This window comes from Mustela putorius, unplaced genomic scaffold (assembly GCF_011764305.1).
Source record: "Mustela putorius furo isolate JIRA1106 unplaced genomic scaffold, ASM1176430v1.1 tig00000166_pilon_pilon_pilon, whole genome shotgun sequence".
NCBI lineage: Eukaryota > Metazoa > Chordata > Mammalia > Carnivora > Mustelidae > Mustela > Mustela putorius.
The window spans coordinates 2,126,666-2,145,702 of NW_025421301.1; the positions used below are offsets into that span (position 1 = coordinate 2,126,666).

The 19,037-nt window shown below is 38.4% G+C and overlaps 1 protein-coding gene across 1 annotated transcript; it reads left to right on the plus strand.

Moving 5' to 3' along the window:
- Positions 1-323: 323 nt before the first annotated feature.
- On the plus strand, positions 324-18,795 carry AKIRIN2 (akirin 2). Its single transcript, XM_013063748.2, has 5 exons — positions 324-702; positions 15,079-15,222; positions 16,870-17,019; positions 17,940-18,011; positions 18,441-18,795. The coding sequence occupies exons 1-5, from the start codon at positions 468-470 to the stop codon at positions 18,449-18,451; spliced, it is 612 nt and encodes a 203-aa protein (XP_012919202.2). The 5' UTR covers positions 324-467; the 3' UTR covers positions 18,452-18,795.
- Positions 18,796-19,037: the final 242 nt, after the last annotated feature.

Here is a 19,037-nt window from a genome sequence, read left to right on the forward strand (position 1 = left end):
GACTGCCGCTCTCAAGCTTCTGACCTTACTCGGGCGTATTAGTAGCCTTGTTCCAGCCTCATACTTCACGGGGCTGGTATCGACTTCCGAAGGGAACCGGTCTCAGCGCAGGAGCGCCTCAGGCGCAGCGCAAAGCTCGAACGGACGGCGGGGGCGGCCGGAGCCTCTCCCGGGGGAGCTGAGCCTGAGGAGGCGGAAGAGCCCCTCCACCCCTGACGCGGCTGTCGTGAGCGGCCGCCACCGCCCCTCCCGCTCTCGCCCCGGCCGGCCGGGCCACTGCCCCTGCCGCGGAGGCAGCGGCGGCGGCGGCTCTTATCTCGTCACCGGCGCTCCACCACCCGCCTTTCTGCTCTTGAGCCCGTCGGTTAGGCTTTCCTCGAGTCCCCGCTCTTCCCCACTTCCCTCACCCTCCCCTCCCGTCATCCCTCCCCAACCCCACCCGAGCCCGGCCCTCGGCTGCCCCGACCATGGCGTGCGGAGCCACTCTGAAAAGGACTCTGGATTTCGACCCGCTGCTGAGCCCGGCGTCCCCGAAACGGAGGCGATGTGCGCCATTGTCGGCGCCCACCTCGGCTGCTGCCTCTCCGTCGGCGGCGGCCGCCGCCACCGCCGCCTCCTTCTCGGCTGCCGCCGCCTCGCCGCAGAAGTATCTCCGAATGGAGCCATCCCCTTTTGGCGACGTCTCCTCCCGCCTCACCACAGGTGGGACTCGTCGCCGCAGCCGCCGGGGTAGGGTAGAGAACGGGGGTCCCGGGACGCGGAACGCGGCCCCAGGGGTGGGGGTGCCGGACTGGCCCTCCTCCTTAGAAAGTAGAAGAGCGACCACATTTCTTCAAGTTAGGTCCTCCAGCCTCGGCGACACAATAGAAACGGCCTGATGTCAAGGGAGGGGGGGCGTCGGGAGGTGGGGAGGGTAGGGACTGTGTCTTGCCGGGTATTGTGGGGAAGAGGAAGATCCTTTTCTTCGGGCTGAATGACTGGAATTGAGTGTTTCCGTAGTCTGGAGAGCCCCAGCGGAAATGATCAGAGAGGGTGATACTATGCGTAAATTTAGGCGAGAGAAGGGTAACATTTCACCCGAATCTCGATGCCTGTCTCCCTGAATCGATTGGTTGCAGCGATTAACTGTGGGACTGGGTGGTTTGAGGCGAGGCGGCAGCCCCTCCTCCAGTTCAGACATGGCTGATTTTAGTACAGAGGGGGTGGGGGGTGGGGATGGATGTCACTGGGGCGAGATCTAGGCCTGTCATTAATCACCCACAAGAACGCCACTTTGGCTGAGTCAAGACCTGTTTCCCTAGCAGGGTCAACAACAAAGAAAATGCTCTTCCCGAGTACTGTAATATGATCATCCTGTACATCTAGGCCCTGAGAAACTTGAACTTTTATGAAAAGCGAATTGTATTGAAAATTGGGCCTGAGTAGTTGCTTTCAGTTGGAGGTGCTTTATTTCTCCTCAACAAAGTATGCTGGGGGAGAACAGCCTAGGCCTTGAGAATGATAAAGAAGTCAACCCATGATTTTAAGGGACGTAAGTCTGTGCTTTTCGTCTTGAAACATTTCCTGAAAGTGACTATGGGGAAATGCCTTTTGACTGCTTTGTACTGCATGTGTATGCCCAGTTTTTTTTTTGTACTTTGAAAATCCTTGTCTGCCCCTGGCACAGTCCTAGGGTAGGCTTTTGTAGACTGGTAGTGTAATCTCTCTTCTTTGTGTGTATAGCATGCAAAGGTTTTATGTTTGAGCCTTTGGTAATAGTATCATCTGCACACAAAGCCTTTTCATAGTTTAAGTGTTTTGTTTTTGTTAACTTTTTAAAAAACTGGGCAAGACTGCATATTTGGTAACTTCCATTTGGAATTGTTTTGTTCAAGTCAGGTTTTTAAATATCTATCCTCAAATTTTTAAAGACCATTTGTCTAGACTACCATTTCTGCTAAAATGTTTGACCTAACTTAAGGATATATTATTTTAGAGTTGTAGCGAGTTTTCAGAGTTCTCAGATCATTTTATTTAGTAACTATACCTAAACTGCCTTGTATGTAAAGGCATTCATTGATTTACTGTTAGGCTTTCCATTAAAAAAAGAAACATTCAGTGTTAAGAATGTGCTGGTGATTAGCATTATTTTTAGAGTTTGTCTTTTTAGTTAAATGGTATTGAAAATTAAATGATACCTAGGAATTTGCACTTACCAACAAATAGGGCCACTTAAAAATAGCCCTGGCTAACTAGCCATAAATTTCAACAGAGCTCATGAATTACTACAGTGTTAAGTTTGGGAGTTAAAGTATATCTCAATGCTGCAGTAGTCTTGAGCATATATGGTAAATTAGCCAGGAGCTGTAATACTTGTCTTCAATTTAAAGGGAACTTATTCAGAAAGAATTGTGATCCTTTACAATAATCTGTCATTTCATTGATGCATTTGTAGTATTTGTTAATGCAGTTAGCTCCACATTGTCTCAAATTTCAATTGAGTGGACAAAAATTTAGTAAAATGACCGGAGTTACTGAAACTGTTTAATAAGCCTGATGTTTAAAATTCATGTTTTCCAAAATATTGTGGTTTTCTCTTCTTTGAGGTGTTTTTGACATCTACTCTTGGAAGTTTGATCATATCCTGAACTTTTTTTTTTTTTTTTAAAGATTTTACTTATTTATTTGAGAGAGAGCACATGTAGAGGGAGGGGAAGAAGCAGGCTCCCCTAAGAACAGGGAGCCTGATATGGGGCTTGATCCCAGGACCCCAGCATCGTGACCTGAGCCGAAGGCAGACACTTAACTGAGGCACCCAGGTGCCCCCATATCCTGAACTCTTAAAATCACACCCTAAATGATAATTTTGAGTCTGCTAAAAGATAATTTGTTTTTTCAACTGACTTGAATATGTTAAAAGAAAAAGTTGACTTGAAAAGCAGTTGAAATTGCTAAAGTTTTGAATTGCTAAAATTCAAGGGTTTTTTTACTGTAATTATGAACCATATTCTGCATGTAATTTAATTTGACTTTGTTTTTAGATGGCCAGCTTGGGCAGGCTCTTGTGTGGTTTTTGTAGTAATACTGTCATAATGGGAGCTGCAGTGTTGTGCAGGTATTGAAGACCTTTTCAGTTTTCATGTCCCCAGTCTTGGAAATAAGTTTTCCAAGCACTTAATTTTAAGATTTTTGTTTTAACAGTGGTGATTCTCAAACTTCACAACAGTGAATGAATATCTGTGTATCTTCTGCAGAAATAAGTAAGGAGGGTTGGAAATGGAAAGTGACTTAACAAAGTTGACATTGCCGGGGACTCTGTGGAAACTTTGTTTTCCTTTCATTTCTGTGAGTTCAAGTCTAGTTTAAACAGTTTAGAACTAGAGTACTCCAGTGAATTTTTTTTCAGAGCATGCATATAATTTATTGTTTTATCATCGTTCTTTTCTGGATACTTAGTGTGTTTTGACCTGTAACTGAAATCACGTTGCAGCTTTACTAGTTTCAGGAACTTGGACTGAAACCCTAGTTTATTTTAGTCATCCCAGGAAGGGGATTCCAAAGTTTGACCTGATGACTATTTAAATAATTTAAATCTATATTTTTCAAACCGTTGCAGCTTAATGCCAGGAAAAAGGAAAGGGCTGGCAAAAAAAGTTTTACTGGAACACAGCCATGCTCTTTTTTTTTTTTTTTTTTTTTTTTTTAAAGAATGGTCCACTGCAGGCTACAACTGCAGAGCTAGTATTTGTGACAGAAGTATTTTCCCAGAGCTCAGGTATTTACTGTCTGATCCTTTACAGAAAAAGTGTGTCCGCTCCTGCTCTAGGAGGTCGGCAGTAAGGTTTATAATACCCAGGATATGAAAAAGGAAAAGTGAATGGGGGGAGGGCTGGTAAATGGGTTAGGAAAATGAATACTTCTACTAGTAGCTGCATCAGTACTCACCCTCATAATTTAGTTAAAAACAGATTCAGAGTGTTCTGTATACTTTTCCATTGTTTTTTGAAACATCTCAGAATATTATCTCTTAGCCAAAAATTCTCATAACATTCCCAAGAACAAAATTATTTTAATAAAACTGAAATATCCTATTACAAGAGACTGTGTCAGTCAAATCAAACACATGATTTTTCATAATTGTGTACTGAATGAGGGGTTTGGTGAAGAGGTCCTTCTGTTGGTGTCAATGTTTTGGGAGTTTTTTAGGCATTTTTATACACATAGTTTAGGTTACCCATTGCTTTAGTCTGCCTTAGGAATTGAGTTGGATGAAGAGTTAAATTCCTTTGTAAGAACTCATTGTATTTGCTGGAATCTTGCCATTAAAAATGGAAATTGCAGCTTGTGAATGGGGAAGGGTTTACAGGAACTTAGATTGTTCAGTAGACATTGATGCATGCCCGCAAACGGAGACACCAGCTGGCTTAAATGAAGTATAAACGGTTCTAGGCAAACAAATGAGATGTCTGTTGGAGGAGGCAGCATTTCACTTCAGATGTCATTTATATTGAGCCAGAAGTGTTTTTAATATTTTGTGGTTATTTAGACAGCTGTTAAATTGCTTCTAGTTTCTCGGTGGATTTGGCAAATAGACTGTTTTTAATGGTCTTTGTACTTCAGATTTTAAACCTGATATTTTACTTAGGACTGTGTATGTAGCTGCAGTTATTTCATATTTCTGTGGAGTATGCATTTAAGAATTGTGTGAGTTTATGGCCTTTAAAAGCAGAGCACAGTTGTTTTCATTACTGAGCTATTTTATTTTGAAAGTAGAAAAATAAAGCTTAAGTTGAGCACCGAAACACTTAAGGTAAACATGGGTAGGTCAGAGAGCAGTTAGCCCTTCTTTAGTTATAGATGCTAATAGTTGGTTGCCCCAGAAATAATTTGAAATGTAAAATATTTCTTTAGTTCTTGAATGGCTTTTCAGGAAAAAAAAAATTACACTGTGAAAGTACTCAGATCTTTTACTAAGTGTTTGATGGACCGAGGAGGGCACAAATGATAGGAAATCACTTCTGTTTTAAAAGGTTGTGAACAAGAGATTCTGTGGAGGTGCCTAGTTTTGTGGTATTTTTTCTGTTTGAAAACAAACTCTTGATTCTCCCTCCACTTAAATCAGAATGATAACATGGGTTAGGTTTGGACCGCTTGGATAGGTGGCTCATGAAACTAGATAAAATTGGGGTTCTGGTCTTTTTAAATACCTATAACTAATTAACCAGCAAGTTATGGTCTCTGCAGTCTTTGCATTAACACTGTGACAGTGTTGTTGACTCACAGATGTTGTCTATGCAAATGTGAAACCACAGTGAATTTCTTGCCTTTGAAAAGACTACTCTGAAAAAGTGTGAAGGGTGGAATATTTGTTCAAACCTATATGATCCAGTCTGGCATCAGCAGATAGTAAAGAGATCTGTAACAAATGAATATAGTTCAAGGGGCGCCTGGATGGCTCAGTGGGTTAAGCCTCTGCCTTCGGCTCATGTCGTGATCCCGGGGTCCTGGGATTGAGCCCTGTTCGGCAGGGAGCCTGCTTCCCTTCCCCTCTCTCTGCCTGCCTCTGCCTACTTGTGATCTCTCTCTGTCAAATAAATAAATAAAATCTTTTAAAAAAATGAATATAGTTCAAGAGATTCATCTTTAATTTTATTGCTCAGCTTAACCAATGTTTCTCAACTTCCAAAACACACCTAGGAAATGTGATCTATCAATATCAGTCTTGTAGCAAAGACTCTTAATAGAAATTGCCCCCTGAATTTTGAGGGGGCTATGGTGGGTTATATGGGATTTGTATAATTTGCATGTAACCCCAAAGGTATTCTTATCTGCCTACCTTCCCTCTTAGTTAATGTCTTGCCACAAAGTTTTAAGAGATTTTTGTCAAATTAATTTGTTGAATTAATCAAGCCCTGGCATTTCCCAAGTTTCTTAGAGATGCTGAAGTTTTATTTTTTATTTTTTTTTTAAGACTTTATTTATTTATTTGACAGAGCTCACATGTAGGCAGAGAGGGGGAAGCAGGTTCCCTACTGAGCAAAGAGCCCGATGCCTGGCTGTATCCCAGAACCCTGAGATCATGATCTGAGCGGAAGACAGAGGCTCAACCTACTGAGACACATAGGCACCCCGAGATCCTGAAGTTTAAAAAAAAAATTCTACCCCTTATTCTGTACCAGTTTTTCTTTTTTACATTGTTTTATGACAATATAGCCACAATATGTGACAACATGTAGATTGTGACCCAAACAAATGAATAGTAATAAGAAATGAAGCAGTTAGTTTTAAGACTAAACAATACTTTTTCTGGTATTTATTTTGGGCATTTTGATTAGAATTTTGCAGTATGCCAGATTGTGTGATTTTTTTTTTTGTGTGTGTGTGTGTGATGGTAGGCTTATTTTGGTTAGTAGTGGGTTTTTTTGTTTGTTTGTTTAAGAATTTATTTATCGGATATCACAAGTAGGGAGAGAGGCAGGCTGGGGGGGGTGGGGGAGAAGCAGGCTCCCTGCTGAGCGGAGAGCCCCTCAAGGCACTTGACCCCAGGATCCTGACATCATGACCCTAGCCGAAGGCAGAGGCTCAGCCCACTGAGCCACCCAGGCACCCCAGTAGTAGTTTTTAACCTTCCAGCACTAGAAGGACCACTCCTAATATGCTTGTAGTTTGTCTTAAGGTTATAACTTACTTTCCTCCTCCCTTTAAAAAATCATAAGTCATTAGTTTTTGTTAAAAATCATAGGCAGATTTATCCTGAAATGAACTAGTGCTTTGCAACATTTTGATAATAGTATATTATAATTTTCCATTAATAAATCTTTTAGGTTTGACTTAATTTTCAGTTTCTAGGTCTATTCATGTACCTGGCTTTTCTCAACATTATTAAAAATCCAAATATTTACTTCAGAAGTCCCTTGTTCAGGCTTTTATTGAACCTCATTTGAGTTCCAGATAGTGGTTAACCAAAGAGTTTCTCAAGGAACTGATAGAGCCACCACTGTGGATGCTTTATTAGCTAGCTAAACTTGAATAAAAATACGGTAATCTTTATGTTTTATCGGTGTTATCGCTTTCAATTCCTTGTGGACATTCATCTGCCTAAGCATTATATCCACCTTTGGCACCAGAGGTTTTGAAATTGATTTACTAATCGCTTAAAGTGATTGTTTTCTTTAAGCTGAGAGTTGAAGCTTATTTATTGGTTGTTTCTGAAATTGTCTTAATATATGATGTATATTCTAACTTTGGTTTAGCATTCATTTTCATTTCCATTAATGTTAATTCTTTTTTTTTTTTTAAGATTTTATTTATTTATTTGACAGATCACAAGTAGGCAGAGAGGCAGGTAGGGGGGTGGGGGGGGGGAGCAGGTTCCCTGCTGAGCAGAGAGCCCGATGGCTCCATCTCAGGACCCAGGGATCATGACCTGAGCGGATGGCAGTGGCTTTAACCCACTGAGCCACCCAGGCGCCCCCATTAATGTTAATTTTTAGAACACTGCCTCCAAAATTCAAACTAAATGATGGAGGGGGAGGGGGGATCTGGAAGAATTGATTTTGTTTTGCGTCTTTTAAAAAAAAAAATATATATATATATATATAATACATATATTGTTGAACTGATCTAGTAATTGAAAAATAGGATGTAGAGTGGAGGGATGCCAGGGTAGTGGCAGTTAAGTGTCCGACTCTTGGCTTTGGCTCAGATTGTGATCTCAGGGTCCTGAGATTAAGCCCTGCCCACCCACCAGCAGGGAGTGGACTTGAGCTCTCTCTACACTTACCACCCCCCCCCCCCCCCCCCCGCCTTGCTAACATATATAACTAAATCTTAAAAAGGAAAGAAGAATGTAGGGTGGAATTTGAAAAATAGCAGAAAGCTAGGTTTTCAAACATTACTGTTCCTAAACTTTGCCTTGTTATAGAGAATTGCCTTGTTCCTGTTACTAAAATACAATTCTCTGAAAGAAAAACTTTCTAAGTGGTATAATTGCTTAAAAGTACAGGAAGTTTTAGGTTGACATGACAGAACAGGGGAACCTGATGTTCACTGTAACAGCCATCCTTGGCCCAAGGTGAAATGGTACATTATCAGAGGCTGGCACTGTTGTAATCAGTCCTGTATGTGTGGCAGTGCTGACCTACCAATTCAGAATAACTCCCCTTTTTAAAACATTAGTAAAACATTCCTAGTTAGATACAGATGCCTGTCCTAAGAGGAGGCAGTTTAGAGACGTTGAAGTATCCCTTACATAAATATTTGAATTGAACATGAATATTTTTAAATAATTATTCTCGCCAATGATCATAGTTTTAGGGCTCTGGGTAGATGAGAGTTATGCACTGCTTTGGTTACTATTGTTTTATTAGAGTTTGAAGTTTCAGGGTATAAAGTGTCAATAATACTTAGTAGTAATCCCTCTATTCTGACATTCTGATTTTTAAAAACCAGCTTTCCTCCTTGTGGATTTACTGTAATTTAGGTACTCGTGGAATATCAGCTAGGTACTGTAGTAATACAATACTGGGGAGGGCAGTAGATGTTGAGCGTAAGCCCTGACATCAGACTTGGCTCTGTCTTGTTGGAGTTGTTTGACCTTTCAAAAGACACTGAAACAAAGCCACATTTTCTTTATCTCTACAATAATGCACACGATGACAGTAATACCTGCCTCCTAGGAAGGTTGTGAGGATTAAGAGAACATTTCCTGTCCCTGAGTGCTGAAGAAAGTCACAGTGGGGTACCCTCAAATGGGACATTTTATGTTGTCCAGCAGTCCTGTCATTTCAATGAATAACCATGCCTTCAACTTCATGAATAAAATAGAAGCCATCTAATGGCAGCTTCTTCATTTTTCCCAGTACCAATACCACCAATATTTGTGCCTATCCTGTTTTCCTTTTAATATCACTAAGGACGTTTAAATGAGCACTTTACACAGTAAGAGAAGGCTTCCCCTTCTCCGAGGGAAACCTACCTTCTTGATTATTTTTCTCTTTCAACTGGACCTTTGCTTGTGGCTTTAAGTATTGTCAAGACTTCCATTATAAAATAATGAAACATCCTTGTTTTCCTCCAGCAGTCATCCAGATTTCTTCCACTTGAAAAACAAATTCAGAAAGCTTTCAAATAGCTCTTGTTAAGTCACCAGTGATTTCCTTGCCTTATCCTCAGTCCTCATCTTGTTTCACCTTTCTTACAGCATTTATACTGTTCTCCCACTCACTTCTTTTTAAATAACTTTTTTTCCTTCTGTGACAACACTTCACTTTTGATTGCTGTTTTCATCTGCCCATTAAACTTAGGAGTAGCTTAGGTTCTAGTTTCAGCTGCACTCCTCTCTAGCTTAATTGCTCCATAAACAATCACAGGCATGCTACGGACTTTGTTTTTCACTTACAGATGAAGTTCTAATTGTATATTTATTCAGATCACTCCTCTCAGTTCCGGTCATGGTGAATTGGACCTTTCATTGTTTTATTTATTTTTTTTTTTTAAAGATTTTATTTATTTATTTGACAGAGGGAGAGATATCACAAGTAGGCAGAGAGAGGCAGAAAGGGGAAGGGAAGCAGACTCCCTGCCTAGCAGAGAGCCCGATGTGGGGCTCATTGATTCCAGGACTCTGGGATCATGACCTGAGCGGAAGGCAGAGGCTTTAACCCACACTGAGCCACCCAGGTGCCCCTATTGTTTTACCTTTCCAGAAGCCATTGCTTCCCCCAGAAGTCAGGATTTTTGTGGAATGTGTTGACTTTTAAATATTCACAGCTAATTTATACACTATAGGGGTTAAACAAAAGATATCTGTGGACTTCCAGTTACTGGCTTCTGGTATGAAAGGTAGTCTTAATTGCTTTTTTTAAAGCAGATGTAATAGAAAAGTAAATGCATTTGTTCACTGTCAATCACATAACATGAATTTCATATTTTAAGGAAGATGTTTTAGGAAAAATGAATCAATATATATTTCATGTAATGAGTAAGTTTACTTTGATTTACAATCAAGTTTAAATTGTTTATAGAGTATTTTCTTGCTAGAGAGGGGCATGTCTAATTTTGAACTACGGAAGCCATGCGGGTTACAACGGCAAATATTTTTGTACTTGAAATGGTCTGCTGTTACTGCTTTCTTTCTTCCATTTCCCAGAATATCTGATAATGAATAAACCAACCACTTCCACTTTTTGATTGTCATAGTGGGGGAGTTATTTGAAGGAGGGGATAGAATCATGAATGCCCATAGTTCCTAGGCAAGTAATGAAAATGAGTGAAGTAAACTGCATGGGAATTCATGAATTCCAACATTGCTACTGATCTGCAGCATCACCTGGAAACACAGTGGAAGTGCAGAATTTCAGGCTCCATCCCTCATCGTCTACAGTTTGAGTCCCTGGGTGATGTTGTATGCTTTAAGTTTTAGAAGCATTTGAGAATTTCTGCCTGAAAGATAGCAGCCATTGTTCAGCTGAATTTTGTACATAGTCCAGTTTTCCTCTCTCTCTCTTTTTTTTTTTAAAGATTTTATTTATTTATTTGACAGACAGAGATCACAAGCAGGCAGAGAGGCAAGCAGAGAGAGAGAGAGAGGAGGAAGCAGGCTCCCCGCAGAGCAGAGAGTCCGATGTGGGGCTTGATCCTAGGACCCTGGGATCATGACCTGAGCCGAAGGCAGAGGCTTTAACCCATTGAGCCACCCAGGCGCCCCACCAGTTTTCTTCTCTTAGCAGTAGCAGAAATCTGACTTTTAACTAAAATCATGAACTTTTTAAATGTTGGCATAAATTCATACTTCTTTTTAAAAAGAAGCTTATTCAGGCCAGACGTGTCTTTGGGCTCAATTTACCCTGTGTATCATCAGTTTGCAATCTCTGGTTTCCAGGTAAACTATAAATATAGCGTGTGTGTGTGTGTGTGTGTGTTTCTTTTAATAGGTAGTTGTAGGAGATGGGTTTGTTCTTCATCCTGATTGTGGTGCCCTAGAGTCCTCCTCAAGGAATCAGCTATCTGTCCTTCTGGACCTTACCTTGTTGTCAGGGCCATGATTAACTGTAATAGAAGCTGGACTATATGTTTTCTGTAGTATGTATATTTTGGGTTTGGGATGGTTCAATTTCCCCTTTTTCTTCCCTGTTTACTGCTTTTTTTGGTTTTCTTAGATTGTAAGCTATTTGGGAAGATACTTAAAGATAGTAAAGAGCTAAACAATAAAAGCAACAAACTTAATACAGCCCTTTAAAATCTGGTGTAATAGAAAATAGAGGTATGAAACAATAATTATTGGATATCAGGGAGGAACCTCCTGCTGTATGAGCGTTGTTGGACTCCATGCATTAGTGACTCCCATTGTGCAGTTAATTTGTAAAATTTATACTTAGACCTGCAGCGTTTTAACAGATTGAGTCATCTATTTCAAGTAAGTAATCATTGGCTATTATAGTACCAGTGAAATAATAGAATTTGACCTGTAGTGATTATGATTTTTCTTCCTCTTATGGGAGATAAATGAATGCCTCTTTACAGTAAAATATTATATATTGTAAGCTTAGAATCTAAGTTGCTTCTGAAGCATTGTAGATAATACTCTAATGTTGATATAATTGTGTGCAGGTATATTATGCTTATTAGGATCCATGTTAATCCAAATAGAAATTAAAACTCTAGATATAATTTGACAGTCTTGTGTTAAAATTTGGTTCCAGATCCCTTTGATGTAGTAGTAATTTTAAAGTGAATTAAAAATGCCATCAACTCATTCTTTTTAGTTAGGTAGCTCTTGGCTGAGTAAGAAAATTGTCCTTAAGATTCCTTCAAGGAGAACAATAACTGTTTTAGATTTCTGGACAGATAGCCTGGAAAATAATTTATTTATAAAGATGGGCCTCCATAGCAGCTGTTAATTGTGTATGTTTTAATTTCTAAAGTAGACATGGCAGTGTCTAGTATGTAGTTCAGAAATCTAGATTTGGTTTGTTACTTTATTTGGGGCAGTTCCTTATTTTTATGTGTTAATGGCTCCTGCAGGTTTTCAGTACTTAATGTGTACAGGTTTTCCATTTCATTTGTGTCCATGCCTAAAACTGATCTTTAATGACCAATTAATTTTTAAAAAATATTTTATTTGTCAGAGAGAGAGGACACAAGCAGGGAGAGCAGCAGGCGGAGGGAGAAGCAGGCCCTCCCTGCTGTGAGCTCAAGAGCCCAATGCAGACGCTGGACTCCATCCCAGGACTCTGGGATCATGACCTGAGCCAAAAGCAGATGCTTACCCGACTGAGCCACTCAGGTGTCCCTATTTTTTTTTTTTTTTTTAAAGATCTTATTTATTTATTTGACAGAGAGAAATTACAAGTACACCGAGAGGCAGGCAGAGAGAGAGAGAAGGAAGCAGGCTCCCTGCTGAGCAGAGAGCCCGATGTGGGACTTGATCCCAGGACCCTGAGATCATGACCTGAGCTGAAGGCAGCAGCTTAACCCACTGAGCCACCCAGGCGCCCCCAGGTGTCCCTATTTTATTTTTAATCCCACTGTTTGGGTTATCTTTCTAGATGAAGTTTACTTCATTTTTTTCCAAAGATACTCCATAAAGAAATGGCATGTAAGGTACAAAAATGTCTTCCTATATTCCTCAACTTAAAACTGTTAATGAGACCTATTATCTTTGATTTACTAATTATGTCGGTAGGAAAAAGGCAAGTCTGTGCAGGTCTGGAGCAGAAGTTTAGTTTCACATATCACAGATCGTTTTTTTTTTTTTTTTTTTTTTTAAATATCTTATTTATTTGACACACAGAGAGATCACAAGTAGGCAGAGAGGGGGAAGCAGACTCTGTTTAACTGCTCAACAGATGTGGGGCTTGATCCCAGGACCCTGAGATCATGAACGAAGGCAGAGGCTTAACCCACTGAGCCACTCAGGCACCCCCATGTCACAGATTTTTAGATATTTTATGGACTATATTCTAGAAAGGCATTTGCTTCTAATCCCGTATTCCTCCCTTTGCTCTGAGTTTCATCTTGTTGCTGTTTCTCTTATCTATGTCAACTGTTATTAATCCCATCAACTGCTTTCTTCTGTTTGTATAGACCTTATTGTGCCCAGGCTTGCTTAGTAATCAGTGGCAACCAAGAAGAACAAAACAGTTTGGGAGTAGGCTTAATGTTGCCACAAGGCTAGGCTTTTTCTTTTCACATTTACCTAGGTACTTTGCTGTTTTTGTTTCTTTTTTAAAACATTCCAAAGGAATAAGTGCTGGCTCATTGATAATCTCTCACCTCCTAAGGAGAATTTTATTGGCAATCTTAATGGCATTTGCTAAGTACGGGAATGAAAATGCCTACAGAATTTGTCACAGAATTTGTGGATACGTTTATGTAGACCTAGTACAGTGGAAGAAAGTCTTATAGTATTTTATAGTAAAAGGAGGATATAGTTTTTAGGATTTTGAAAAGGCATAAAACAGGCATTTGTGGTGTAGTTTGTTATGACAATAACTGTATTTTGCTCTGTCTGAATTTGTTGTAAATTCAGTCTATGCACATAAACCAAATAGGAAATTTGCATTATTAAAACTGGAATGTGCAACTGATGTATAAATGAAGCTTCATTTGACTTTCTCTTTAATGGAGCATAAATTGTGTTGGCAACACCGTGTAAGATACTTCATGTACTTGGGATAAAAATGTCACTTTTCAGTTTGATTAGAGATGGCTAAATTTAAGTAGTTTAAGACTAAGTAGACATAAGAACTTAATTGATGAACAGCAGAAGACTTTTATCCAGCTGGCATAAGAAGCAACTTCAGTCAGCCAGGTATCTAGGTTGAGTTTAGAATGTAACTTGTGGAAAATTTCTTGAATATTCTTGGAAAAAGAAAATTTTCCAAGGAAAAAGAAAAAAATATTTCTTGGGAATTTATCTAAAAAAATGACATTTATCTGATTGATGTCCCCTCAGAGCCTTCTCTCTCAAAACCCATAGAAGTTCTTCTTACTAGACAAACAATATGATGGGAGAAAAGAGATGAGAATTAAGTATATATGTAAGAAAAGCACCAGTATTAAATATTTTTTCAGGATTAGTTTCATCTTACATAAATTTTTAGCCTTCAGCTGAGTTTTCAGGTCATTTTTAAACTAACATAGAATTGATTGCTAAAATTTATAAATCATTTTATTACCTGATCATTTTTGTTTAATTTTGCTTTGGATTGGGATTAATAAATAGAGGATGTGGTTTTACATGGATAATATTGTCTAGGAGATGGGGTGGTGAGAAAGTCTGTTTCAAGGGAAGTACATTTGAATCTCAAGGAGGGATTTTCTAGAGAGTCTAAATGGTAACTGTTTTGACTTAGAACTCTCTTTAAAATGAACCATACTCACCTGAAGGATATGCTTGATAGGATTTTACTGGTTTGGATGATCGTGGTCGATGATAATGGCACTGTGGTTATAGTGGTCCTTAGTGAGTACCTGTTTTGTACCAGTCCCTTTACATGGGCTGTAAAAGAGTCAGAACAAAACTTTTTGCTGTTAATACTGTAATAGTCACTGGTTCTGCTGAGTTTAATATTAATGGCCATGACAAATTTAATGTATGATAATTTATTATTTCCCACCCACTCTCATTTTGTTGACCTACTTGCTGTCAGTTCTGACTGGTTTGTGCTTGTATATACATAGTGCTCCCCACTTCTAATTATTTATGGTCTTTGAGAAGACTGTTTAACATTTCTGTGTGATGAGTAAGGGGCCTTTGAATTTGGGATTTTTAAGAATCTGAGTGAACTAAAGTAAACTAGAAGTTCACAAGACTCCCTTATCTTTACTTTTAATGAAAAGCTTAAATTTATCTTTTGCTAATCAGTGCTGAGAAAGAATGGTATTACAGAATAGCTGAGTTCCGGGTGGTGTGTATGCGCTGTTTCTGAATGAGTCCCCCCATTAATGTTGAAGCAAATTCTTCGAGAGCATCAGTTTTCTGGATATTACTTGAAGAGAGTATGTTCAGTGAATTAATTGTACTAAGTAATTGTTGGATACCCATCCTTTTTAAAAAATTCATAGTTTTTTTCTTGCCCCCAATTTTTTTTCTAGAACAAATTCTGTACAACATAAAACAAGAGTATAAACGCATGCAGAAGAGAAGACATTTAGAAACTAGTTTCCAACAGACAGATCCATGTTGTACTTCTGAGGCACAACCACATGCATTTCTCCTCAGTGGACCAGCTTCACCAGGTAATAAGAAACTTAATAAGTGAAAGGAAATGTTATTTCATTTAATCACTCAAGCTTCTGTTTCTCCCCATTGGTTTTTAAAAAATATTTATAAAATAATTTATGATCTCTTAGAATATGGCACAAATTAAGTACTTCGTACCTGGATTCTTACCACTCAGAGATGTCCACCTGGATATAATTTTCCCCTAGTGGACTTCCCCATAAGTGATATGACTTGTAGCCTTCATTAAAGAAAAAAATACTAACAAAATACCATGTATTTCTCTGTTAAGTATTGATCTACCTTGCCATGGTTGAATACTATGCTATTTTACAGACTTCCCATAATTATTTAACCATTAATGAAGATAATCAGACTGAATTTCTGGTATTAAAAGCATTTACAAAAATGTCCGTGTACATGTACCCTCACACACTTGTTGTATTAGGATAGATTCTCAGAGGTGAAAAGTGGCTCTTATCTTCAGTAAAATTCTCAGCAAAATAGGTTTCTTGTGATCAAAGTTGCCTACCATCCTCCTCTTCCCTCCCAACAGGGATAAGAAAACCTGGCAGAATAGAAAAACATTCAGGGGCTGCTGGCTGTCTCAGTAGGTAGAGCATTCACCTCTTGCGAGCTCCATGTTCGGGGTAGAGTTTATTTAAAAAAAAAAAACAAAAACAACACACACAACATTCAGAAGCTATAAAATAGTCAAATAAAATTAGATTAGAAGACGTATAATTGTTCAAAACTAAATTCTGCAGTACTTACGGGTGAAGTGTTAGGGGAGGTGAGAGTAGAGACTTGACTTAAATCAGCAGGAAACAAGTTCATCATCATTCTTTTAGTCCGTTTACTTCGAACAATTAACTGGCAACCACAACTAACAAAGCTAGGAATTTGAAAATAAAGATAGCCTTCATAGTTCTAGATTAAAGCTGGTGTACTTTATCTTGTGATAGCTCTAACAAGCATAATTAACTGGTCCCAGCCAGGTAGGTTTCAAAAAACAAGTGAAAAGAGGAAAATGAATAGATACACATAGTAGGACTATTGATAGCAAATATGTGTATTTGAGTTTGTATAAAAATATTTGCAGCATTGTTAAAATGGATGTGTGATGTCATAATCCTGAGTTCTCAAAACATTAATTTCTCAGATATTCTTTTCAATAAATGAAGAATGATGTTTTTGGAAAATCAGAGTCCTTTAGTACTTTAAGAGGAATGCATTCTGAAGAAATCTTGTATATCAAGTATCACTATCTGATTATGATGTGGCTGTTTGATTAATAATCTTTAAGGACTCTGAACCATAAAATTTAATGTTGAATATTAGGAACATATTCTCAGTATTTATTTTTACCAAGCAGTCTCTTAGCTGTTATCATTAATTAAAAAACAAAAACTTTCTTAAGTTTTGTATCTTGTACTTTTCTCCAGTCATCTTCAGACTTTTTACCTTATAATTTGATCACATATATTTTGCTTTGTTTAGATTTCTAGAGTTGTAAGCTGCTGATAGGACTAAATCTGTTTTAAGACTACTGATAGAAAATGCTTTTAGAACACTGGAAAGATCCAAATGAAACGTCTTTGGTTAGAAGGTACTTTTTATGATGGCTCTAAATCACGTGCTCTTTCTGTTCATGTTTTACATAGGGACTTCATCTGCAGCATCCTCCCCATTAAAAAAAGAACAGCCCTTATTCACTCTACGGCAGGTTGGGATGATCTGTGAACGTTTGTTGAAAGAACGTGAAGAGAAAGTTCGAGAAGAGTATGAAGAAATATTGAACACAAAACTTGCAGGTATGAGATGAGCTTATTTTGGACTCTTCCAGAAGCTCACTGTAAGAAATGCATTATTTTCCATGGTCCTTAATGTCAAATCATTACCTTTTCTATCCACTGGTTACAGTATGTTTTCTAAGAACCAGTTGAATTTCAGTTCAAGAAAGGAAATGAACCTTCCTGTAGCTCCTGGTCCTTCTTAGTGACCTCAGGAAATACTGTTAGTTAACCTTGCAGGTCAGCAACAGTATTAATGTGAACTGGATTTTTCCTTTGATATTCCGTGCTAAAAACTTGACTTTGGCTACTTACTTCAGTTTTGTTTTGGATTTTTAGACTATATCTTTCATGGTAACTTTCCCATCAGCCTAGACACATTTATTGTATATGGTCAATTAATTAGGATTTTTATTCCCAATTTTTTAAGCCAGACACTACTGGGTATTGTAAGTATAAGCTTTATTCTAAGTTGTTAAATGAAGGTGCTAATATAGGCAAGGGAATTTGTTTAGTTATGTAACATTTTTTACTGTGACATCTCATTAGGTTACCATGTGGATGTTTTTAGACATACTTTGTTAAGCTTTTGTTTTCCTGTTTCCTCTAATTGCAGGAAACTGCCATTCATAGATCACTTAAACTTTCAGAGTAGAAAGATACCTTTTTATTTCAAATCCTTTATTTTTAATATGTTAAGAAAAGGTTAAGAGGGCCAATCTATACATGAGATCATGTGATTTGGATTAAAATGCAGTTTTTCTGACCAAGTTCTGCTCTTTCTGGTAGCACTACTATTATTTCTGAGGTTAGGTGTCTGATTCAGAGGACCAACTTAATTTGTTTCACTGTACATACTAGATTCTTCAGTTTATCTGGCTCTAATATGCTGGAGAGTATATTTTGCAAATCATGTAATTGATATGTACCTTTATTTATAGAACAATATGATGCATTTGTGAAGTTTACGCATGATCAGATAATGCGACGATATGGAGAACAGCCTGCTAGTTGTAAGTATTTAATCTTTAAAAAAATTTTTTTTATTTTTTTATTAACATATAATGTATTATTAGCCCCAGGGGTACAGGTCTGTGAATTGCCAGGTTTACACACTTAACAGCACTCACCATAGCACATGCCTTCCCCAGTGTCCATAACCCAACCACCCTCTCCCTACCCCCCCACCCCAGTATTTCATCTTAGAACTGAATGCAAAACCATCTTTTAAAAGAGAAGACATTTGTTATAATTACCTACATACTCAAAAGAATTTAACAGAAAATCATGGAGAAAAAGGGTGGTGGAAATAGGCAATAAAATTTTACTAAGGTTTATTTTTGGTTACTTTAATATCTAGGGTAGTGTTGGGATGAAGATCTGGTATGTCTTTGAATTTTGACCTGGACTTTGCACTAATTTTCCTTTTCCTCCCCCTTTAGATGTTTCATGAATCACGTTTTCTGCATTTGTGGGCTGCCTTGTTCCTTGTTGAGTTGTTGCAAGAGGTCCTAATTATGACATGCAGCAATGCCAATACCCCCCTGTGAATACAGGTTATTTCAAGCTTTCGTCAGTGGCAACCACTCTTAGGCAGCAACTGGTTTTGGAAATTTCCCTGATGTCAGTACCATCTGGATGTGGACCTTTGCTACCTGTATTAATGCCAGTGGCCTCATTTGCTGTATCATTACAATTTGGCTTCTTATATTAATATGTTTGAAAAGGATTAAAGCTGGTATTCTAAGAACATGCCCTTCACTGGTTGTGTAAATAAAACTGTAGAATGACACTTCAGATGAAGTTAGTGTGATTTTAATTGTGCACTACAACCAAGCTGTAACCAGTTATTAATAATTTAGATTGTAATCCCAGAACATTATTAAGCAAATAGCCTACAGTACTTGCTGTGAAATAGTGAAGGAGGGAGGGCGTTTCTGTATTCCAGGACTTCTTGGGGTTTCAGAAAGGGTTTCTAGGATTTTTTTTTTTCTTATTTTGGGGTAGTTTTTATTTATACTATCAGTCTTTTTAAACAA

Excerpts from the sequence above, each read along its gene's own strand:
- AKIRIN2 (XM_013063748.2), top strand. The coding sequence starts at position 468 with ATGGCGTGCGGAGCCACTCTGAAAAGGACTCTGGATTTCGACCCGCTG. Across the intron at positions 15,223-16,869 it reads CAGTGGACCAGCTTCACCAG|GGACTTCATCTGCAGCATCC; the intron begins GTAATAAGAAAC and ends TGTTTTACATAG. Across the intron at positions 17,020-17,939 it reads ATTGAACACAAAACTTGCAG|AACAATATGATGCATTTGTG; the intron begins GTATGAGATGAG and ends CTTTATTTATAG.